The sequence below is a fragment of the Cherax quadricarinatus genome, chromosome 47 (assembly GCF_038502225.1).
Source record: "Cherax quadricarinatus isolate ZL_2023a chromosome 47, ASM3850222v1, whole genome shotgun sequence".
Classification (NCBI taxonomy): domain Eukaryota; kingdom Metazoa; phylum Arthropoda; class Malacostraca; order Decapoda; family Parastacidae; genus Cherax; species Cherax quadricarinatus.
Window position 1 is genome coordinate 27,699,985 of NC_091338.1, and position 25,701 is coordinate 27,725,685.

Below are 25,701 nucleotides of genomic sequence, written 5' to 3' on the forward strand. Positions count from 1 at the left end.
GGGAGCCCTTTGATTGAACTTTGTATAGAAAGGGGTTTAGTTATAGGTAATACATATTTTAAGAAAAAGAGAATAAATAAGTATACAAGATATGATGTAGGGCGAAATGACAGTAGTTTGTTGGATTATGTATTGGTAGATAAAAGACTGTTGAGTAGACTTCAGGATGTACATGTTTATAGAGGGGCCACAGATTTATCAGATCACTTTCTAGTTGTAGCTACACTGAGAGTAAAAGGTAGATGTGATACAAGGAGAACAGAAGCATCAGGGAAGAGAGAGTTGAAGGTTTATAAACTAAAAGAGGAGGCAGTTAGGGTAAGATATAAACAGCTACTGGAGGATAGATGGGCTAATGAGAGCATAGGCAATGGGGTCGAAGAGGTATGGGGTAGGTTTAAAAATGTAGTGTTAGAGTGTTCAGCAGAAGTTTGTGGTTACAGGAAAGTGGGTGCGGGGGGGAAGAGGAGCGATTGGTGGAATGATGATGTAAAGAGAGTAGTAAGGGAGAAAAAGATAGCATATGAGAAGTTTTCACAAAGTAGAAGTGATGCAAGGAGGGAAGAGTATATGGAGAGGAAGAGAGAGGTTAAGAGAGTGGTGAAGCAATGTAAAAAGAGAGCAAATGAGAGAGTGGGTGAAATGTTATCAACAAATTTTGTTGAAAATAAGAAAAAGTTTTGGAGTGAAATTAACAAGTTAAGGAAGCCTAGAGAACAAATGGGTTTGTCAGTTAAAAATAGGAGAGGAGAGTTATTAAATGGAGAGTTAGAGGTATTGGGAAGATGGAGGGAATATTTTGAGGAATTGTTAAATGTTGATGAAGATAGGGAAGCTGTGATTTCGTGAATAGGGCAAGGAGGAATAACATCTTGTAGGAGTGAGGAAGAGCCAGTTGTGAGTGTGGGGGAAGTTCGTGAGGCAGTAGGTAAAATGAAAGGGGGTAAGGCAGCTGGAACTGATGGGATAAAGATAGAAATGTTAAAAGCAGGTGGGGATATAGTTTTGGAGTGGTTGGTGCAATTATTTAATAAATGTATGGAAGAGGGTAAGGTACCTAGGGATTGGCAGAGAGCATGCATAGTTCCTTTGTATAAAGGCAAAGGGGACAAAAGAGAGTGCAAAAATTATAGGGGGATAAGTCTGTTGAGTATACCTGGTAAAATGTATGGTAGAGTTATTATTGAAAGAATTAAGAGTAAGACGGAGAATAGGATAGCAGATGAACAAGGAGGCTTTAGGAAAGGTAGGGGGTGTGTGGACCAGGTGTTTACAGTGAAACATATAAGTGAACAGTATTTAGATAAGGCTAAAGAGGTCTTTGTGGCATTTATGGATTTGGAAAAGGCGTATGACAGGGTGGATAGGGGGGCAATGTGGCAGATGTTGCAGGTTTATGGTGTAGGAGGTAGGTTACTGAAAGCAGTGAAGAGTTTTTATGAGGATAGTGAGGCTCAAGTTAGAGTATGTAGGAAAGAGGGAAATTATTTCCCAGTAAAAGTAGGCCTTAGACAAGGATGTGAGATGTCACCGTGGTTGTTTAATATATTTATAGATGGGGTTGCAAGAGAAGTAAATGCGAGGGTATTGGCAAGAGGCGTGGAGTTAAAAGATAAAGAATCACACATAAAGTGGGAGTTGTCACAGTTGCTCTTTGCTGATGACACTGTGCTCTTGGTACATTGTGAAGAGAAGTTGCAGAGATTGGTGGATGAATTTGGTAGGGTGTGCAAAAGAAGAAAATTAAAAGTGTATACAGGAAAGAGTAAGGTTATGAGGATAACAAAAAGATTAGGTGATGAAAGATTGGATATCAGATTGGAGGGAGAGAGTATGGAGGAGGTGAATGTATTCAGATATTTGGGAGTGGACGTGTCAGCGGATGGGTCTATGAAAGATGAGGTGAATCATAGAATTGATGAGGGGAAAAGGGTGAGTGGTGCACTTAGGAGTCTGTGGAGACAAAGAACTTTGTCCTTGGAGGCAAAGAGGGGAATGTATGAGAGTATAGTTTTACCAACGCTCTTATATGGGTGTGAAGCATGGGTGATGAATGTTGCAGCGAGGAGAAGGCTGGAGGCAGTGGAGATGTCATGTCTGAGGGCAATGTGTGGTGTGAATATAATGCAGAGAATTCGTAGTTTGGAAGTTAAGAGGAGGTGTGGGATTACCAAAACTGTTGTCCAGAGGGCTGAGGAAGGGTTGTTGAGGTGGTTCGGACATGTGGAGAGAATGGAGCGAAACAGAGTGCCTTCAAGAGTGTATCAGTCTGTAGTGGAAGGAAGGCGGGGTAGGGGTCGGCCTAGGAAAGGTTGGAGGGAGGGGGTAAAGGAGGTTTTGTGTGCGAGGGGCTTGGACTTCCAGCAGGCATGTGTGAACGTGTTTGATAGGAGTGAATGGAGACAAATTTTTTTAATACTTGACGTGCTGTTGGAGTGTGAGCAAAGTAACATTTATGAAGGGGTTCAGGGAAACCGGCAGGCCGGACTTGAGTCCTGGAGATGGGAAGTACAGTGCCTGCACTCTGAAGGTGTGTTAATGTTGCAGTTTAAAAACTGTAGTGTAAAGCACCCTTCTGGCAAGACAGTGATGGAGTGAATGATGGTGAAAGTTTTTCTTTTTCGGGCCACCCTGCCTTGGTGGGAATCGGCCAGTGTGATAAAAAATAATAAAAAAAAATATATATATATATATATATATATATATATATATATATATATATATATATATATATATATATATATATATATATATATATATATATAATATATATATATATATATATATATATATATATATATATATATATATATATATATATATATATATATATATATATATATATATATATATGTCGTGCCGAATATGTAAAAGTGGTCAATTAGCAAGAACTCATTTAAAATTAAGTCCTTTCTGAAATTTTCTCTTGTACGTTTAAAGATATATTTTTTTCATTAATGTTAATGTAAAAATTTTTAATTTTGCACCAAAAGAATCTTAGAAAACTTACCTAACCTCATTATAACAAGAACAATTTATTTTAGCCTAACCCAACTAAATATATTTTAGATTTGTTTACAATAATTTAATATTAAACAAACACAGTGACATATATTTTTTGCGTTAGGTTCAGAATGATTTTGGCGAAATTATTGCATACACAAATTTTCTCTTGTCCTATATGGCAAGATGAGCGTTGATATTTTAGCCAAAATGGCAAGTTTTGCCTATTCGGCACGACATATATATATATATATATATATATATATATATATATATATATATATATATATATATATATATATATATATATATATATATATATATGTATATATATATATATATATATATATATATATATATATATATATATATATATATATATATATATACTTATATATATATATATATATATATATATATATATATATATATATATATATATATATATATACATATATATATATATATATATATATATATATATATATATATATATATATATATATATATATATATATATATATATATATATCAATAACTATACTGCGACTCTCCGAGGATTCGAACCCATGTCGTTTTGGCCCTGCCTTGTGGTTAGCGAAAATCATGTGATGCCTTAATCCACAGGACCACACTAGCCTACAAGAACCAAGCACCCAGCCAAGCTATGTGTGTTACTCTTGGTCCGAGGACTTACGGTGGTGTGGGAGACTCTAGGCTAATTTCATTCTTATCCCCTTTTGGTGTACCAGTCTCAACAAGCAGCGGCCGAGTTTTAAACGCATAGAGAGGATGGAACAAAATAGAATGTATTAAATAGCGTGTATTAATCTGTAGTGGAGGGAAGGCGGAGTAGGGGTCAGCCGAGGAAATGTTGGAGGGAGGGGGTAAAGGAGGTTTTGTGTGCGAGGAGCTTGGACTTCCAGCAAGCATACCTGAGCGTATATGATAGGAGACAAATAGTTTTTATTACTTGACGTGCTGTTCAAGTGTGAGCAAACTAACATTTATGAAAAGAGATGGGAAGTACAGTGCCGGCACTCTGAATGAGGGGTGTTAATGTTGCAGTAGTGTAAGCACGCCTCTGGAGTGAATGAGGAAAGTTTTTCTTTATGGGGCCACCTGCTCTGGTGGCACTCGGCCCATGTATTAATAAAAAAAGAATATATTTATATATTCGATTCAATATAAATGCTTTCCATTACTGAGGTACTATATGATCTATATGGGTTTCATTTCTTACCAATAAACGTAATAATTACGTATGAATTATGATATTTAAAAATATAAACTCACTAGCAAGCTGTGAGGAGCAAAGTACGGAGACGAACAGTGGAATAATTCAACAGCTGGACAACACCATAATTCCTTTCCGTGTTGTGAGTGAAGGAGACGGCTTGTAGACGTTCTTTCAACCTATCTGGCACTTGTTTGCCATTACGTGTAGCGATGGTGGTCATGAGCGCAGCACACTGCTCTATGTGGCCACGAGACAGCAACCAGCGAGGAGACTCGGGCAGAAACCTGTCAGTGTAATAATGAATTACAACAGTATAATTAACAGTAAAATACAGAAATATAGGCATTCCATTTTTGCTTTACGTATATAAACCTGAGGTTCTCGTTTCACTATTCTGGTTTACGCTTCAGGAAAACGAGGGAAGGGTATACCTGGAGTATACCTGGAGAGTGTTTCGGGGGTCAACTCCCCCGCTTCCCGGTCTAAAACCAGGCTTTGTCGTGTATCAAGGTCTGATCATCCAGGCTGTTACTGCTGGCTGCACATAAACCGATGTACGAACCACAGCCAGGCTGATCAGGTACTGGCTTTAGGTGGCTGTCCAGCTCCTTCTTGAAGACAGCCAGGGGTCTATCCGAGAGATGTTTCTTCTTTAATACTAAAGAGGGACGCTTAATGTACGGAACTGAACCTTTGCTCCAATTCACTGAATCGAGTCTAATTGCCTTCCATTACCCCGGCTATGTATGGATTCTGCCTCTGCCACTTGGTTCTTTAGGTCATTCAACTTCCTAACCAGTCTAAGGCAAAAGAACTATTTCCTAACAACTCTGTGACTAATCTGGTCTTATAACTTCCAACAGTGACCGTGACCATGTGTACCTGAGACCTGTCTCTCAGACTCTCTGTCCAACCTTCAATTCTTCTCAGTATTTACCTCGTAATCATGTCACTCCTGGTTCTTTTGTCTTTTAGTGTGGTCAGGTTTAGCTCCTCTAGCCTTCAGCTTTAGGTCTAGCTTCATTGCAAACCTTTGCTCTTTTTCCAACATACTCCAGGATAAGCATGACATATGCTGTGTATAAGGTGTTGGTAGTAGCGATGATAACAGATTCTAAATATCGTGTGTGACATAAATCAGTTTCCTGGATGACAATCCTGTTATTCTGGAATTCCATGAGATGGTTATGGGTGTTAAGGTGTACGGTGTAAGCACTATGCAAGGCGTCCGTTTACCAAGCGTACGTTAGTTACAACGCATCAACTAGCTTCGTCCTTTCTCTTGTGTATTACTTAAACTGACTCACCATATATACCTGTGCTTTATATTGAACTAGCTGTTGAAACATTAATAAATGTCCTACTGCACGAGACTCTTTCATGAAAACATATTGTTGTTAATTCTGAAGGAGCCTTCCTTGAGGAGTACCACATCAAGAGACGCCGATCACGTCACCTCAGTTCCTAACTTTTCTCTCTGACTGCAGCTATTCATGAGCTCTGCATCTTACCTTGTCTCACATATACCAGTGAACGAACCTTTTTCATATGGACTATCCCAGTGATTAAATGTATCTTATTTGCACATTTTGCAGCATTTGATACCATCATTGTCCTTCATGTGCAAAGAAACTTCGAGAAAGATGCTCATACTGTGGCTGGAATACCCAGTCATCTGCAGGGAGAGGCTCGTACAACTGAACACACATGTAAAAAATAACAAATGAGTTACAGAAGTGGCTCAGGAAGCCTGGTAGGTTAAGTTAGGTAAAATTTGTCAGGAAGCAGGACAAGTGTTTCCTGACGCGGGTCTTGATCAGATGATGACCCGCTTTTCGTATCTGACCGAGGCCTTCCGCTGGTTTACCAGCCCACCTCTTAAAAAATTATGGTCATAATTATAACTAGTGAAGTAAAAGGACACAAGTGCAACTAATGTGACATTTTTATTGTGGCAACGTTTCGCTCTCCAGGAGCTTTGTCAAGCTGTTACAAACAATACATGGACACAGAGGGTATATATAGGCTCAGAATGAGGTTCAATACTAGTGGTAGTAGTAGTAGTAGTAGTAGTGATATAAGTTGTAGTAGTAGTAATACAATATGTTAGGACAATTAACTCGCACAACAGTAAAAGGATATAAAAGCTATAACTTAAGTAACATAAAAATAGGTTAGACAAATATTTCTATTGGAGGCTGGATAGAGGCAGCCTGTTTCAGTGTTCACTCTCTGTAATGTGCTTGTGTAGTATTAACAGGAGAGACTATGTGATGGCAGGATTTACTGTTTTCAGGAGGATTCTTGCTAAGACTTCACAGATGGTGTTTCTGCCTTTGTTTTGTTTCATTGTATTAGAAACAGCTATTAGTGAAGATTCAAGGCACTTGCGTCTGCGGAAATTAGTTTCTTTGATCACTAATTGGGCGCCCCTGAACTTCATGAGATGACTGGTGGAATTTCGGTGTTGTACGCAGGCGTTGTTCAAGTTATCGTTCCTACATGCGTAAATGTGTTCACTGAGGCGGGTGTCGAGGTTTCTTGCTGTTTCACCTACATAAATCTTGTCGCAGCCTCCACAGGGTATAGTGTAAACTCCTGCGTTGACTGGTTCATTGTGCTTGGATTTTGTTCTGGTTAGATCCTTTATTGAAGTGCTAGAAGCGATAGCGACTCTGGTGTTAGCCTGTGAAAGTACTTTAAAAACATTCAGTGCAACCTGGATGTTGGGAAGAATTATAACTTTGTTAGGAGTGGTGTTGTTGCGTGGAGAATTACGCACTTGTGTCCTTTTACTTTACATATTGTCGGTAATTCTACCAACTGTATTATAACTAATGAAGGAAGCCTGATAATTTAAAGAAAATACTAACAAGCCAAAGGAGACCCTTATTTTAATTACAGTAAGTGGAGCTCCTGTTAAAAACGGTGAGTGTTCCATGCTCACACAGTAACTGCACTTACCACCAGCAGAGGATGAGCAGGAAGAAAGGAACTGTGGTGATGACACCGAGGAGAAACCAGTCTTTGGTGAGCCATGCTATCAGCGGCAGGAGGCACATGCCTGCCGTCCAGAAGATAAAGCTGGTAGAGGTGATGCGTGTTCTCCACCCAGGAGACACCTGCTCCACTACTGACGAATAACACATACTGTGAGACCCTTGAGATTATTACAAGTGCTGTCAAACCCTTGAGAATATTACAAGTGCTGTCAGACCCTTGAGATTATTACAAGTGCTGTCAGACCCTTGAGATTATTACAAGTGCTGTCAGACCCTTGAGATTATTACAAGTGCTGTCAGACCCTTGAGATTATTACAAGTGCTGTCAGACCCTTGAGATTATTACAAGTGCTGTCAGATCCTTGAGATTATTACAAGTGCTGTCAGACCCTTGAGATTATTACAAGTGCTGTCAGACCCTTGAGATTATTACAAGTGCTGTCAGACCCTTGAGATTATTATCAATTAAGGTAACATTTCAGATCAGTGTATTAATATAAACACACAAGAGTGACGTAGAGGGAGTCTTCAATATTGAAGACAGGTGACTTAATGCTGGTTAAATGATCTTAATACATAGAAATAAATCTCTCGTCTTTGTATCAAATTTGATTGCTTCCCATTTCTCAGTCGCTGTATGACTGAAGGGTTTAGCGCTTCCCCGTGTAAATAACAAAATGTCTAGTTAGGGAGACCAATACTACAGAATTCTGAATATTGACTTAGGTGTATTAAAATAGCTAGTAATACACAGGATTTTTGAAGCCTCAGAAACAATTACACAAAAGATATCTTCATGGATCAAGATACAGTAAGTCTTGTTTCATGAATCTCCTTAATTTATGGTAGTGATGGTAATGTAGTGAAGTAAATGGTAGACTGTATTTACTCCGACAATAATGAAGGTATAGACAAGGTACCAGACATAATGTTGTAGAGTAAACAGGAAGAGCAAGCAAGGCTAGCATGGACGACTACTGCCTGATATATATACATGACCCGCTGGAACATACTGAATTCTTCAGAACTCGCCTCCCTAACAGCAGTGACTGAGAATATTATCACAGTGATAAATGTTTAGAGACAAAACTCTACCGGAAACTTGGTAGTAGACTTAAGGCTCTTGTGTTGTTGAACTTGCTACTCACAGTAGCCTTATGTGACTTAGACTAAGACATAATAGGCTCTATACTATGTTACTCTAACTCACTACACTATAGAGCGTTGCAGTTTGTAATCATTTATATTTTAGCAGCTCGCACCGCCAAAGTAAATTCCTTCTTAACCGATGGGGAGTTTAAGTGTGTAGGTTCCAGCAGGCAACTCCGAGAGACGCTGCAAGCAATCCCACGAGAAATGCTGCAGGCATCCCCTCGAGAAATGCTGCAGGCATCTCCTCGAGAGATGCTGCATGCAACTCCGAGAGACGCTGCAAGCAATCCCACGAGAAATGCTGCAGGCATCCCCTCGAGAAATGCTGCAGGCATCCCCTCGAGAGATGCTGCAGGCATCCCCTCGAGAGATGCTGCAGGCATCCCCTCGAGAGATGCTGCAGTCAACCCCACGAGAGATGCTGCAGTCAACCCCACGAGAAATGCTGCAGGCAACCCCACGAGAAATGCTGCAGGCATCCCCTCGAGAAATGCTGCAGGCATCCCCTCGAGAGATGCTGCAGTCAACCCCACGAGAGATGCTGCAGTCAACCCCACGAGAAATGCTGCAGGCAACCCCACGAGAAATGCTGCAGGCATCCCCTCCAGAGATGCTGCAGGCATCCCCTCGAGAGATACTGCAGTCAACCCCACGAGAGACGCTGCAGTCAACCCCACGAGAAATGTTGCAGGCAACCCCACGAGAAATGCTGCAGACATCCCCTCAAGAGATGCTGCAGTCAACCCCACGAGAGATACTGCAGTCAACCCCACAAGAAATGCTGCAGGCATCCCCTCGAGAAACGCTGCAGTCAACTCCACGAGAGATGATTGCAGTCAACCCCACGAGAAATGCTGCAGGCAACCCCACGAGAAATGCTGCAGGCATCCCCTCGAGAGATGCTGCAGTCAACCCCACGAGAGATGCTGCAGTCAACCCCACGAGAAATGCTGCAGGCAACCCCACGAGAGAAGCTGCAGGCAACCCCACGAGAAGTGCTCCAGGCAACCCCACGAGAAATGCTGCAGGCAACCCCACGAGAAACGCTGCAGGCAACCAATCGAGAGGCGCTGCAGGAAACCCCATGAGAGATGCTGCAGGCAGCCCCACGAGAGATGCTGCAGGCAACCCCACGGGAGAAACTGCATGCAACTCCACGAGAGACGCTGCAGGCAACCCCACGAGAGATTGCAATCCCACGAGAAATAATGGAGGCAACCCCACGAGAGATTGCAACCCCACGAGAAATAATGGAGGCAACCCCACGAGAGACGCTGCAGGCAACCTCAAGGGAGATGCTGCAAGCAACCCGACGAGAAATGCTGGAGGCAACCCCACGAGAAATGCTGCAGACAACCCCACGAGAGACGCTGCAGGAAAACCCACGAGAGATGCTACAGGCAACCCCACGAGAGACGCTGCAGGCAACTCCGAGAGACTCTACAGGCAACCCCACGAGAGACGCTGCAGGCAACTCCGAGAGACTCTACAGGCAACTTCACGAGAAATGCTGCAGGTATCCCCTCGAGACATGCTGCAATCAACCCCACGAGAGATGCTGCAGTCAACCCCACAAGAAATGCTGCAGGCATCCCCTCGAGAAACGCTGCAGTCAACTCCACGAGAGATGCTGCAGTCAACCCCACGAGAGATGCTGCAGTCAACCCCACGAGAAATGCTGCAGGCAACCCCAATAGAGACGCTGCAGGCAACCCCACGAGAGAAGCTGCAGGCAACCCCACGAGAAATGCTGCAGGCAACCCCACGAGAAATGCTGCAGGCAACCCCACGAGAAACGCTGCAGGCAACCAATCGAGAGGCGCTGCAGGAAACCCCATGAGAGATGCTGTAGGCAGCCCCACGAGAGATGCTGCAGGCAACCCCACGGGAGAAACTGCATGCAACCCCACGTGACACGCTGCAGGCAACCCCACGAGAGACGCTGCAGGCAACCCCACGAGAGATTGCAACCCCACGAGAAATGCTCCAGGCAACCACACGATAAATACTGCAGGCAACCCCACGAGAAACACTGCAGGCAACCAATCGAGAGGCGCTGCAGGAAACCCCATGAGAGATGCTGCAGGCAGCCCCACGAGAGATGCTGCAGGCAACCCCACGAGAAATGCTGCAGGCAACCCCACGAGAGACGCTGCAGGCAACCCCACGAGAGGCGCTGCAGGCAACCCCACGAGAGATTGCAACCCCACGAGAAATAATGGAGGCAACCCCACGAGAGACGCTGCAGGCAACCTCAAGGGAGATGCTGCAAGCAACCCGACGAGAAAAATGGAGGCAACCCCACGAGAAATGCTGCAGACAACCCCACGAGAGACGCTGCAGGAAAACCCACGAGAGATGCTACAGGCAACCCCACGAGAGACGCTGCAGGCAACTCCGAGAGACTCTGTTGAGAAATGGCATTACCAGCTAAGTTTAAAGAGTTTGTATGTAACTTAGAAAGACAACTCATCGCCTGCACAGCCGCCCCTGCAGACGAGGTCTTGAGAAGCTGTCAGTCATCTCTCAACGGGCTGTAAAGAGTTATAATTTGTAAGATTATAAATTACCCCTAGGGGGTGTTATGTCAGCATATTTCATTCACTGATGGCTGACAAATTACATACTTGTTTGGACTCAAAAGTCCACACCTTACTGCCGACTATAGGTTGATTACAAACTCCTTGTGACTCAAGAACTGCGCAGTGCCCCGTACTACAAGAAATTCGTAACCTACCTTGCTCTTGTAGCGTGAGCTATGGTGTTCTTCACACCTTCGACAGATATCGGTGACCTGATAGAAGCTGAAGTGTCCTTGGATGTCCACGTCTTCCATAGTCTAGGAATACGCACACTGGTACACTATGTTCCACAAGATTTGTCTTTATTGTTCACAATCTTATCACTAAAGAAGCTGATCACACTTCTCTTAAGTGTTTATTGTGTTTTATGAGATACTTTGTTCACACTAATGCACAGATCGTTCTTTGTTGGTTATCCTGGCGTCAGTGTCACTCTCAGTAGAGTCAAAAGTAATCTGAAGACGCCACAGCTGCCCACGCCGTTACTCCCCTAGCACAAAGGAAAAGCTGACATAGTACTTTTGCTTCCTTGCCACTTCCTCCATGAAGCAAAGCAGAATGTTTAAATCTTGCTGTCTTAAGCATAGACAACAATATCCACTATCTTTACTATGGTAATAAAGTGTGAGCAGGATTTTCCTTAATTGTCCTGCAAAAGTAAGAGATGTACTGTCTCTTATTAAAATACACTCTGCAACACTGGACTGCAAGGAGCAGCGGTCACTTGACCACGTCGCATACTCGCACTGCATCTGGGATCAATTACTCGCTGTAGCAGTAAACAAGATATTTGTCCCTTCTGAGAGGGCTGGGCCCCTCAGGGCTGAAAGGGCTGAAAGGGGCTGAAGGGGGCTGATACCCCCCTCCTGGAGAAAATTTCTCCACAACACATACACAACTGTTAGGCGCCCCTCCTTCACACTCCATTATATACAAAAATAAAAGGCCTGGTTAAAATAAGTTCTGTAATAATATATCGCGTACCACTTTATTACTTGCTTTTTTCCTTTTTAATTTTATTTAAAACTTCATGTACAAAATATATATAGATATTTATATTAATATGTAAGAGTGACACTAGTGATTAACAATAAACATTCACTACACTATCGTCTGAATAAGTACATGCATCAGGACATTAATATAAACTTAACACAACCTACAGACTGCTTCTACATGCATTGTTTCACAAGTACTCAAGGTTCATATATTGGAACCTACTCATTATTACTTATACTCCCCCCCCACCACCACCACCAGTGAACACATTATATTGGAACCTACTCATTATTGCTTACACTCACCCCCCCACCACCACCACCACCAATGAACACATTATATTGGAACCTACTCATTATTACTTACACTCCCCCCCCACCACCACCACCACCAGTGAACACATTATATTGGAACCTACTCATTATTACTTACACTCCCCCCCCACCACCACCACCACCAGTGAACACATTATATTGGAACCTACTCATTATTACTTACACTCCCCCCCCACCACCACCACCACAAGTGAACACATTATATTGGAACCTACTCATTATTACTTACACTCCCCCCCACCACCACCACCACCAGTGAACACATTATATTGGAACCTACTCATTATTACTTACACTCCCCCCCCACCACCACCACCACCAGTGAACACATTATATTGGAACCTACTCATTATTGCTTACACTCCCCCCCCACCACCACCACCAGTGAACACATTATATTGGAACCTACTCATTATTACTTACACTCCCCCCCCACCACCACCACCAGTGAACACATTATATTGGAACCTACTCATTATTACTTACACTCCCCCCCCACCACCACCACCACCAGTGAACACATTATATTGGAACCTACTCATTATTGCTTACACTCCCCCCCCACCACCACCAGCGAACACATTATATTGGAACCTACTCATTATTGCTTACACTCCCCCCCACCACCACCACCAGTGAACACATTATATTGGAACCTACTCATTATTGCTTACACTCCCCCCCACCACCACCAATGAACACATTATATTGGAACCTACTCATTATTGCTTACACTCCCTCCCACCACCACCAATGAACACATTATATTGGAACCTACTCATTATTGCTTACACTCCCCCCCCCACCACCACCAGCGAACATGTGGAGAAATTTTCTCCAGGAGGGGGGTATCAGCCCCCTTCAGCCCCCTTCAGCCCCCTTCAGCCCTCTCAGCCCTGAGGGGCCACTAGAAGGGGCGAGCGTCTTGTTTACTGCTAGAGTGAGTAATTGATCACAGATGCCGTATGCGTGGTCAAGTGATCTCTGCTCCTTGCAGGGGTGTTGCAACGTGTATTTTTATAAGAGACAGTACATCTCTTACTTAGCAGGACAATTAAGGAAAATCCTGCTCCCACTTTATTACCATAGTAAAAATAGTGTACATTGTTGTCTATGATTAAGACAGCAAGAAACAAACATTCTGCTTTGCTTCATCGAGGAGGTGACAAGGATGCAAGGTACTAGGTCAGCGTTTTTTTTTTTTTTGTGCTTAGGGCAGTGACGGCATGGAGCGCTGTGGCGTCTGGCAGACTACTTTTGACTCTAGAGAGAGTCACACTGACGCCAGGATAACCAGCAAAGAACACTGATCTGTGCGTTAGTGTGAATAAAGTGTCTCACAAACACAATAAACATAAGAGAAGTGTGATCAGCTTCTCTTGTGATACATTGTGAACAATAAAGACAAATCTTGTTGAACATAGTGTACCAGTGTGCGTTTCCTAGACAATGGAAGACGTGGACATCCAAGGACACTTCAGCTTCTATCAAGTCACCGATATCTGTCGAAGGTGTTGAGAACACCATAGCTCACGTTACAAAGAGCAAGGTATGTTACGAATTTCTTGTAGATCGGGGGATTGCGCAATTCTTGAGTCACAAGGAGTTTGTAATCAACCTATAATCGGCAGTAAGGTGTGGACTTTTGAGTCCAAACAAGTAAGTATTCGTCAGCCATCATCGAATGAAATATGCTGACATAACACCCCCTAGGGGTAATTTATACTTACAAATTGTATCTCTTGACAGCCCACTGTTGTGATGGTTTCGACAGCTTCTAGACCTCGTCTGCAGGGGCGGCTGTGTAGACGATTTGCTGTCATTTATCAGCTAAGTGTTCATTATATATATTTATAATGAACACAGCAGGTAAGGCCAAATTCTCAACAGAGTTTTGGTCGTGCTCGAACCGGATAAAGACCACACTGTGGTCCAAATATGTTGTACTACAGTGTACAAATAACCTATGAGCCAAGGTCCTTCGAAAAAAGCTGTAAAACTAGTGTTTTACAATATAAATCAGTATAAATGAGTCCCTCCAGACTCAATCACAGAGAATGGGCAGCCAAAAGAAAACGGGCGCTCACCCAGCGTTCACCCAAAAGAAAACGGGCGCTCACCCAGCGGACACCCAAAGAAAACGGGAGCTGGGTGACTCACCCACACCCTGCAACCACTGCTCCAATCTCGAGAAAATGCTGATTAATACAACAACTACCCAAATGATGTTGTTTGTCTGAGTGTATATATACACACAGTGTTTATAATGTTTATAGACAGAAATTAAGAGACAAGATTGTGTTAAAGTTTGTTTCTTATAGATCTACCTGTTATATTAAAGGAACTTATATATAAAGTGTAAGCTTTCAAATATATATTAACAGTGAAATTTATATATGTGTAAGTAATATTCACGTGTGATTACAGTTATACAGTGACATTTATAGTGTATAGTGAATGAAGTGTATAACATCGTTATTTACGATTAATCATCATGGGCAGGCTGACACAGCAAACTCTAAGCCATAAACACCAGACACATGTACCCTGTACCCTTCATGGTCATTGACCCTGAGGTTAAGCTTAGTGGGTCAGTAGTGTCTGACTCGATTATTGCTGACTTAAGCATAACAAAAACTCAGCTGTTTATAGCAGTACAGTGTTTTTAAACACTCTAAGTGTGGTGCTAGAATTTTCAGTATACCATTAAAATGGCTTGTTTGAAAACTCAGTTTCAGTCTTTACAGACTAAGATTACACAATTAGAAAATCTAATTTCAGTCTGTCTAGGATTAACTCAAGATACAAACATAGATTTTGATGATCTTGAGGTCAAGTTTGAATTATTTACACAACGTCTGGAAATAATTAATTCAGACTATACACATTATGAAAATAAATTTCTTGAATCAGATCCATCTGAAGATGAAATTAAAAATGTTTTGGATACTTTTAGTGATCAACAATTAAGGTGGACAGGAGTACAGGCTATCTGCCGTAAAACTCTGTCACAGAGACCTACTGTAACTAGTGGTCAAACACCTGTTACACCTGTAACAACAACAAGTGTCCCATTACCAAGCTTACCTACATTGTCATTACCTATTTTCCAAGGTCATAATTATGAAGAATTCATTAGTGGTTTTCAATCCATAGTAAATTCACGAACTGACATAGATGAGATTGCTAAGTTCAATTACCTTAAATGTCTTGTGAAGGGAGAACCCTATGAACTGATTAAGTCATTTCCGGTGGTTAAAGGTAATTATCAAATAGCCTTACGTGTCTTAGCAGACAATTACTTCGATGCTGACAAGGCTAGAGTTAGACATGCAGTCTTAATATCAAGCTTGAAGCCACCCAAACATTGTTATTCAGACTTACAGGCATTTAGAATCACATTAGACAATAGTCTCAGATCTCTAGGTGCTAAATATGACCTAAGACAATGTGATTGGTTTATCAGTGGTATTGTACAAGATAAGTTGTCACCACAAACTATTGAACGATTAAATATTATGTTCAATAAACGCTATTTCACTTGTGAGGAAATTAGCAATGGTTTACAAACAATAGTTTCATGCATGCAAGCAACGAGACAAGATGAAAAATCCACAAATCCAGTGGATAATAAACCTTCAACTCAGTATAAAAAGAGTATACCTACTCCCACTAAACCACATAATGGGAAATCCCATATAGGCATTTATCAAGCTGTGAATACAATAGACAGTAAACAAACTGTCACACATAAACGTACTCCAAAATGTGTACTTTGTGATGGAACACATTGGGCACAGTATTGTATTCAATACACATCAATGGAGGCACGTAAACAACGTGTTCATCAGCTGAAAAGATGCATCAAGTGTTTAGGTGAACACAAGGGAGGAAAATGCTCACTGAAGAAGTGTTTTAAATGCAAGGGTATGCATCATACAGCATTATGCCCAAATACTTTTGCTGAACAGCAGCAGACTTCCACAGAATCAGGAAGTCAACAAGCAACAGCATTAAATGTGAGAGATAAGTTTAAAGCAACTGCTCTCCCGATAGCTCGAGTTGAGTTATCTAATAAATTACACAAAACCAATGTGCTAACACTATTTGATCAAGGCTCACAAAGGTCCTTCATAAGAAGATCAGTGTTGCAGAAACTGAATAAACAACCCTATGCCAAAATACAGTTAGATATAGCTGGTTTTTTCCACAATTCTGGTAAACAGACATATGACCTAGCCAGAATCACTGTTGGTCTAGGAAACAGGAAAAAGACAGTAGAAGCTGTGGTAGTAGATGATTTGCCTAAGTCTGTGCAGATCCAGGGATTAAAAGAAACAGTTGCAGCACTGAAAGCAGCTAAGGTCAAGTTAGCCTGTCCTGACATACAGACGGACACAATTAGTCCAATTGATTTAATCATTGGAAGTGATTATTATCACTGTTTTGTGCAAAATATAGTAAGTAAACATGATGTTCACTTGCTGAAAACAGCAGGAGGCCACATGATATGTGGTCCCATTCCCTCTCAAAGTGGGAAAGAAGCTGATATTGATTCAGTGGAAAATGTACTAGTTACGAGAATAACCGCTGATCATGTACCACAGCAAAAATTATCATTACTGGAAGAAATGAATGAACCAGTTGATAAGTTGTGGGATTTAGATGCGATAGGTATTGATGTAAATAAACCAAGCCCACAAGAGTCTCAGACTTATAACCAATATTTGGACACTGTCAAATATAAAGATGGACAGTATTGGGTTAGGTTACCATGGAAATTAAATCCACCACATCTGCCTAGCAATTATCGCATGGCTTTCGGACAGATGAAAGCACAAATACATGAGCTCAGGAAGAATCCAGAGCTACTGACTGTCTATGATAATATCATACAAGAACAGTTGGACAATAAATTCATTGAGGAAATAGTCGAAGATAAGTTGAAGACAAACGCTCATTATCTCCCGCACCATGGAGTCAGAAAAGATTCTGAAACCACTCCACTACGTGTTGTATATAATTGCAGCGCACGTGCAAATAAAGATGTAGCAAGTCTTAATGACTGTCTGATGACCGGACCCTCACTAACTGAGAAGCTTGGAGACGTGCTTATGAAATTTCGCACAAACCCATATGCCTACACGGCTGATATTTCCAAGGCTTTCTTAAGAGTAGGACTACAAGAAATAGATAGAGATTATACTCGATTCTTGTGGCCTGAAAATCCACATGATCCTCAAAGTCCTGTGAAAACTTATCGTTTCAAATCAGTATTATTTGGTGCAACATCCTCTCCATTCTTACTAGAAGCTACTCTAAATACACATTTGAAGAAATCTGAAAGTCCCTTCAAAGAAGTCTTAAAGAAAAGTTTCTATGTGGACAATCTTCAAGGTACTGTGAATAAAGAGGAGGATTTGAAATCCTTATACAGAGAAGCTAACAAGGAGATGAAAGAAGCAAATATGCCTCTAAGGATGTGGAATACAAATTCAAAGCAATTAAGGGAACTTATCAAAGAAGATTTCCCTGAAACTGAAATTCCTGATTGCAACAATATGCTGGGACTTAATTGGAACACACAGGAAGATACTTTGAGTCTCAAAAAGATAAACAATAAATCATGCAGTACACTCACTAAACGTAGTTTACTGTCAGAGGTATCACAATGTTTTGATCCTCTAGGACTCGTCTCACCAATTACCATAAAAGGTAAAATGCTTATGCAAGATGCATGGAAACTCAAAATTGGATGGGATGAGAACTTGCCTCTAGAAATGAGTCAAGCATGGGATGAAATATCCAGGGAGTTTAAACAACTTCATCAAATTAAATTTCCCAGACAAATAGGTCAAGAGGGAAACAAGTACACATTACATGTGTTCTGTGATGCGTCAACCAGAGGTTATGGCGCTGTAGCTTACATGAGTAATGCTGAAGGAAGTACACTAATTACTTCAAAGGCCAGGGTAGCACCCTTGAAGGTCAGAACAGTACCACAATTGGAACTGACAGCACTCTATGTAGGTACAAAATTAGCTGTCTATCTCAACAAAGTACTTGATCATCTCACTATTGAGAAAACCGTGATCTGGAGTGATAATGAGGCAGTTCTCCAGTGGTTAAGAAATAATAAGAGTAAGTTGGTCTATGTACAGAACAGAGTAGCAGAAATAAAAGAGATGCAGAGAGATTATCTCTTTCTTCACGTCTCTACCCAAGAGAATCCAGCTGACATGTTGTCACGTGGTGTCCCACTCAAGAAATTTGTGGATAATAAATTATGGCTCCACGGACCGAACTGGCTCTCTAATGAAAATAACTGGCCTCAGCAAAAAGCTCACATTATGCCAGAAGAAACAGTCTGCTTGAACACAGCAGAAATAAGTTGTGTAAATACTGCAGACACAACAGAAATAGTCATTGATGGATCTAAATACTCATCTTTGGGTAAACTCTTAAGAGTTACAGCTCTTGTCTTTAAATTCATTAAAGGAATTAAACCTGATTATGAATGTCTTGAACCCATTAAATACTGGGTGAAACTAATACAGAAAGATGTTTTCTCTACAGAATATAAATTTCTAGAAACACAAGATAAATCCCCAAAGAAACCTGTCATGATTAATTCTTTAGGACTTTATCTCGACTCAGAAAAGATTATAAGATGTCGAGGAAGAATTCATAATTCTTCACTACCTAAAGAAGCCATACATCCAATATTGATCCCCAAGAATCATTGGCTAACAAAACTGATTGTGCAAAACGCCCACAGTAACGTGTTACATGGTGGGGTAGCTGACACACTTTGTCATATACGACAATCCTACTGGATACCTCAAGGTCGACAAAGTGTGAAAAAACAAATAAAGGACTGTATTACTTGTCGTCACTACGATATGCGAGTATGTCAGTATCCAGGTCCACCTCCATATCCCTCTGAAAGAGTTTGTCATATCACTCCATTTGAGGTGACAGGTGTAGATTATACTGGACCAATAATTTTAACCAAAACAGTTGACAAAGTTCCCATCAAGGTGTACATCTGTTTGTTCACTTGTGCTACAACTAGAGCAGTACATCTAGAAGTAGCCACTGACATGTCTGCTGAAACTTTTATCAAATTATTCAGAAGGTTTGCAGCCAGAAGGGCATGTCCCAGACTGATGATTTCAGATAATGCAACGAACTTTGTTGCTGGTGCTGCTTATATAAGCAAGATCTTTGATCAACCAGAAGTACAACAGATGCTGAATCAACGCAGATGTCGTTGGAGATACATTCCTCCTAAATCTCCATGGCACGGCGGATTTTATGAAAGAATGATCGGCATTGTAAAACGTTGTTTAAGGAAGACTCTTCATCGTCAGAGAATAGACTTAGAAGAATTCCGTACAGTTGTGACTGAAATAGAAAATAGAGTCAACAACAGACCTCTAACTTATGTTACCGATGATCTGGACAATTTAGAAGTGTTAAGTCCATCTCATTTACTCCATGGCAGAAGGCTCGAACCTGTTCCTCCCATGAATGATAAAGAAATCATAGAGGATCCTACTTATTTCGAACCTGAGCAACTCAGACTTAAATTCAAACACCTTAATAAAGTGATTGAACATTGGGAGAAAATTTGGCGAGAAGACTATCTCACCTCATTGAGAGAACACTTCTATGGAGCTGGTGTTCCTGAAAATCATAAGTCCTTAAGACCTGGTGACATAGTGATTATCGACAATGATGGTCCGAGGTCCCAATGGCCACTTGGAAAAATTGTGACCATATATCCTGATGCAAATGGAATCATCAGGACAGTTGATGTTTTGAGCAAAGGTGTAGTGAATAAGCGGACAATAAATAAACTAGTGCCGTTAGAATTACACAGTGTTGAAAACAAAATTAGTGATTCTCCAGAAACCACACAGACTAAAGCTGTTCAGAAAAGACAAGCAGCAGTGGTGGCGAGTGAGAAAATCAAATTAATGTTAAGTGATGAATAGTTCACCTGCAGCGAACCTCCGCCGCCCCCCAGTGTGGAGAAATTTTCTCCAGGAGGGGGGTATCAGCCCCCTTCAGCCCCCTTCAGCCCCCTTCAGCCCCTTTCAGCCCTGAGGGGCCAAGCCCTCTCAGAAGGGGCGAGCGTCTTGTTTACTGCTAGAGTGAGTAATTGATCACAGATGCTATGCCATGTAATCAAGTGACCTCTGCTCCTTGCAACGGTGTTGCAACGTGTATTTTTATAAGAGACAGTACATCTCTTACTTAGCAGGACAATTAAGGAAAATCCTGCTCCCACTTTATTACCATAGTAAAGATATTGTACATTGTTGTCTATGATTAAGACAGCAAGAAACAAACATTCTGCTTTGCTTCATCGAGGAGGTGACAAGGATGCAAGGTACTAGGTCAGCGTTTTTTTTTGTGTATTAGGGCAGTGACGGCATGGAGCGCTGTAGCGTCTGCCAGACTATTTTTGACTCTACGAGTGACACTGACGCCAGGATAACCAACAAAGAACACTGATCTGTGCGTTAGTGTGAACAAAGTGTCTCTAACACAAACACTTAATAGAAGTGTGATCAGCTTCTATTGTGATACATTGTGAACAATAAAGACAAATCTTGTTGAACATAGTGTACCAGTGTGCGTTTCCTAGACAATGGAAGACGTGGACATCCAAGGACACTTCAGCTTCTATCAAGTCACCGATATCTGTCGAAGGTGTTGAGAACACCATAGCTCACGTTACAAAGAGCAAGGTATGTTACGAATTTCTTGTAGATCGGGGGATTGCGCAATTCTTGAGTCACAAGGAGTTTGTAATCAACCTATAATCGGCAGTAAGGTGTGGACTTTTGAGTCCAAACAAGTAAGTATTTCGTCAGCCATCATCGAATGAAATATGCTGACATAACACCCCCTAGGGGTAATTTATACTTACAAATTGTATCTCTTGACAGCCCACTGTTGTGATGGTTTCGACAGCTTCTAGACCTCGTCTGCAGGGGCGGCTGTGTAGACGATTTGCTGTCATTTATCAGCTAAGTGTTCATTATATATGTAATAAACACAGCAGGTAAGGCCAAATTCTCAATAGAGCTTTGGTCGTGCTCGAACCGGATAAAGACCACACTGTGGTCCAAATATGTTGTACTACAGTGTACAAATAACCTATGAGCCAAGGTCCTTCGAAAAAAGCTGTAAAACTAGTGTTTTACAATATAAATCAGTATAAATGAGTCCCTCCAGACTCAATCACAGAGAATGGGCAGCCAAAAGAAAACGGGCGCTCACCCAGCGTTCACCCAAAAGAAAACGGGCGCTCACCCAGCGGACACCCAAAGAAAACGGGAGCTGGGTGACTCACCCACATCCTGCACCCACTGCTCCAATCTCGAGAAAATGCTGATTAATACAACAGCAACCCAAGTGATGATGTTTGAGTGTATATATACACACAGTGTTTATAATGTTTATAGACAGAAATTAAGAGACAAGATTGTGTTAAAGTTTGTTTCTTATAGATCTACCTGTTATATTAAAGGAACTTATATATAAAGTGTAAGCTTTCAAATATATATTAACAGTGAAATTTATATATGTGTAAGTAATATTCACGTGTGATTACAGTTATACAGTGACATTTATAGTGTATAGTGAATGAAGTGTATAACATCGTTATTTACGATTAATCATCGTGGGCAGGCTGACACAGCAAACTCGAGCCGTAAACATCAGCCACATGTACCCTGTACCCTTCATGGTCATTGACCCTGAGGTTAAGCTTAGTGGGTCAGTAGTGTCTGACTCGATTATTGCTGACTTAAGCATAACAAAAACTCAGCTGTTTATAGCAGTACAGTGTTTTTTAAACACTCTAAGTGTGGTGCTAGAATTTTCAGTATACCATTAAAATGGCTTGTTTGAAAACTCAGTTTCAGTCTTTACAGACTAAGATTACACAATTAGAAAATCTAATTTCAGTCTGTCTAGGATTAACTCAAGATACAAACATAGATTTTGATGATCTTGAGGTCAAGTTTGAATTATTTACACAACGTCTGGAAATAATTAATTCAGACTATACACATTATGAAAATAAATTTCTTGAATCAGATCCATCTGAAGATGAAATTAAAAATGTTTTGGATACTTTTAGTGATCAACAATTAAGGTGGACAGGAGTACAGGCTATCTGCCGTAAAACTCTGTCACAGAGACCTACTAACTAGTGGTCAAACACCTGTTACACCTGTAACAACAACAAGTGTCCCATTACCAAGCTTACCTACATTGTCATTACCTATTTTCCAAGGTCATAATTATGAAGAATTCATTAGTGGTTTTCAATCCATAGTAAATTCACGAACTGACATAGATGAGATTGCTAAGTTCAATTACCTTAAATGTCTTGTGAAGGGAGAACCCTATGAACTGATTAAGTCATTTCCGGTGGTCAAAGGCAATTATCAAATAGCCTTACGTGTCTTAGCAGACAATTACTTCGATGCTGACAAGGCTAGAGTTAGACATGCAGTCTTAATATCAAGCTTGAAGCCACCCAAACATTGTTTTTCAGACTTACAGGCATTTAGAATCACATTAGACAATAGTCTCAGATCTCTAGGTGCTAAATATGACCTAAGACAATGTGATTGGTTTATCAGTGGTATTGTACAAGATAAGTTGTCACCACAAACTATTGAACGATTAAATATTATGTTCAATAAACGCTATTTCACTTGTGAGGAAATTAGCAATGGTTTACAAACAATAGTTTCATGCATGCAAGCAACGAGACAAGATGAAAAATCCACAAATCCAGTGGATAATAAACCTTCAACTCAGTATAAAAAGAGTATACCTACTCCCACTAAACCACATAATGGGAAATCCCATATAGGCATTTATCAAGCTGTGAATACAACAGACAGTAAACAAACTGTCACACATAAACGTACTCCAAAATGTGTACTTTGTGATGGAACACATTGGGCACAGTATTGTATTCAATACACATCAATGGAGGCACGTAAACAACGTGTTCATCAGCTGAAAAGATGCATCAAGTGTTTAGGTGAACACAAGGGAGGAAAATGCTCACTGAAGAAGTGTTTTAAATGCAAGGGTATGCATCATACAGCATTATGCCCAAATACTTTTGCTGAACAGCAGCAGACTTCCACAGAATCAGGAAGTCAACAAGCAACAGCATTAAATGTGAGAGATAAGTTTAAAGCAACTGCTCTCCCGATAGCTCGAGTTGAGTTATCTAATAAATTACACAAAACCAATGTGCTAACACTATTTGATCAAGGCTCACAAAGGTCCTTCATAAGAAGATCAGTGTTGCAGAAACTGAATAAACAACCCTATGCCAAAATACAGTTAGATATAGCTGGTTTTTTCCATAATTCTGGTAAACAGACATATGACCTAGCCAAAATCACTGTTGGTCTAGGAAACAGGAAAAAGACAGTAGAAGCTGTGGTAGTAGATGATTTGCCTAAGTCTGTGCAGATCCAGGGATTAAAAGAAACAGTTGCAGCACTGAAAGCAGCTAAGGTCAAGTTAGCCTGTCCTGACATACAGACGGACACAATTAGTCCAATTGATTTAATCATTGGAAGTGATTATTATCACTGTTTTGTGCAAAATATAGTAAGTAAACATGATGTTCACTTGCTGAAAACAGCAGGAGGCCACATGATATGTGGTCCCATTCCCTCTCAAAGTGGGAAAGAAGCTGATATTGATTCAGTGGAAAATGTACTAGTTACGAGAATAACCGCTGATCATGTACCACAGCAAAAATTATCATTACTGGAAGAAATGAATGAACCAGTTGATAAGTTGTGGGATTTAGATGCGATAGGTATTGATGTAAATAAACCAAGCCCACAAGAGTCTCAGACTTATAACCAATATTTGGACACTGTCAAATATAAAGATGGACAGTATTGGGTTAGGTTACCATGGAAATTAAATCCACCACATCTGCCTAGCAATTATCGCATGGCTTTCGGACAGATGAAAGCACAAATACATGAGCTCAGGAAGAATCCAGAGCTACTGACTGTCTATGATAATATCATACAAGAACAGTTGGACAATAAATTCATTGAGGAAATAGTCGAAGATAAGTTGAAGACAAACGCTCATTATCTCCCGCACCATGGAGTCAGAAAAGATTCTGAAACCACTCCACTACGTGTTGTATATAATTGCAGCGCACGTGCAAATAAAGATGTAGCAAGTCTTAATGACTGTCTGATGACCGGACCCTCACTAACTGAGAAGCTTGGAGACGTGCTTATGAAATTTCGCACAAACCCATATGCCTACACGGCTGATATTTCCAAGGCTTTCTTAAGAGTAGGACTACAAGAAATAGATAGAGATTATACTCGATTCTTGTGGCCTGAAAATCCACATGATCCTCAAAGTCCTGTGAAAACTTATCGTTTCAAATCAGTATTATTTGGTGCAACATCCTCTCCATTCTTACTAGAAGCTACTCTAAATACACATTTGAAGAAATCTGAAAGTCCCTTCAAAGAAGTCTTAAAGAAAAGTTTCTATGTGGACAATCTTCAAGGTACTGTGAATAAAGAGGAGGATTTGAAATCCTTATACAGAGAAGCTAACAAGGAGATGAAAGAAGCAAATATGCCTCTAAGGATGTGGAATACAAATTCAAAGCAATTAAGGGAACTTATCAAAGAAGATTTCCCTGAAACTGAAATTCCTGATTGCAACAATATGCTGGGACTTAATTGGAACACACAGGAAGATACTTTGAGTCTCAAAAAGATAAACAATAAATCATGCAGTCCACTCACTAAACGTAGTTTACTGTCAGAGGTATCACAATGTTTTGATCCTCTAGGACTCGTCTCACCAATTACCATAAAGGGTAAAATGCTTATGCAAGATGCATGGAAACTCAAAATTGGATGGGATGAGAACTTGCCTCTAGAAATGAGTCAAGCATGGGATGAAATATCCAGGGAGTTTAAACAACTTCATCAAATTAAATTTCCCAGACAAATAGGTCAAGAGGGAAACAAGTACACATTACATGTGTTCTGTGATGCGTCAACCAGAGGTTATGGCGCTGTAGCTTACATGAGTAATGCTGAAGGAAGTACACTAATTACTTCAAAGGCCAGGGTAGCACCCTTGAAGGTCAGAACAGTACCACAATTGGAACTGACAGCACTCTATGTAGGTACAAAATTAGCTGTCTATCTCAACAAAGTACTTGATCATCTCACTATTGAGAAAACCGTGATCTGGAGTGATAATGAGGCAGTTCTCCAGTGGTTAAGAAATAATAAGAGTAAGTTGGTCTATGTACAGAACAGAGTAGCAGAAATAAAAGAGAT

The 25,701-nt window shown here is 40.8% G+C and overlaps 1 protein-coding gene across 1 annotated transcript in view; it reads right to left on the reverse strand.

Annotated features, from left to right (window-relative positions):
- LOC128696603 (solute carrier family 22 member 7) overlaps positions 1-25,701 on the reverse strand; it is a 360,956-nt gene that overhangs the window by 60,519 nt on the left and 274,736 nt on the right. Inside the window, exons 6-7 of the mRNA XM_070094771.1 lie at positions 7,208-7,376; positions 4,300-4,527 (exon numbers count right to left, since the gene is read on the reverse strand). Of these exons, the coding sequence (XP_069950872.1) occupies positions 4,300-4,527; positions 7,208-7,376 (397 nt within the window). The remainder of the gene's footprint in view (positions 1-4,299; positions 4,528-7,207; positions 7,377-25,701) is intronic.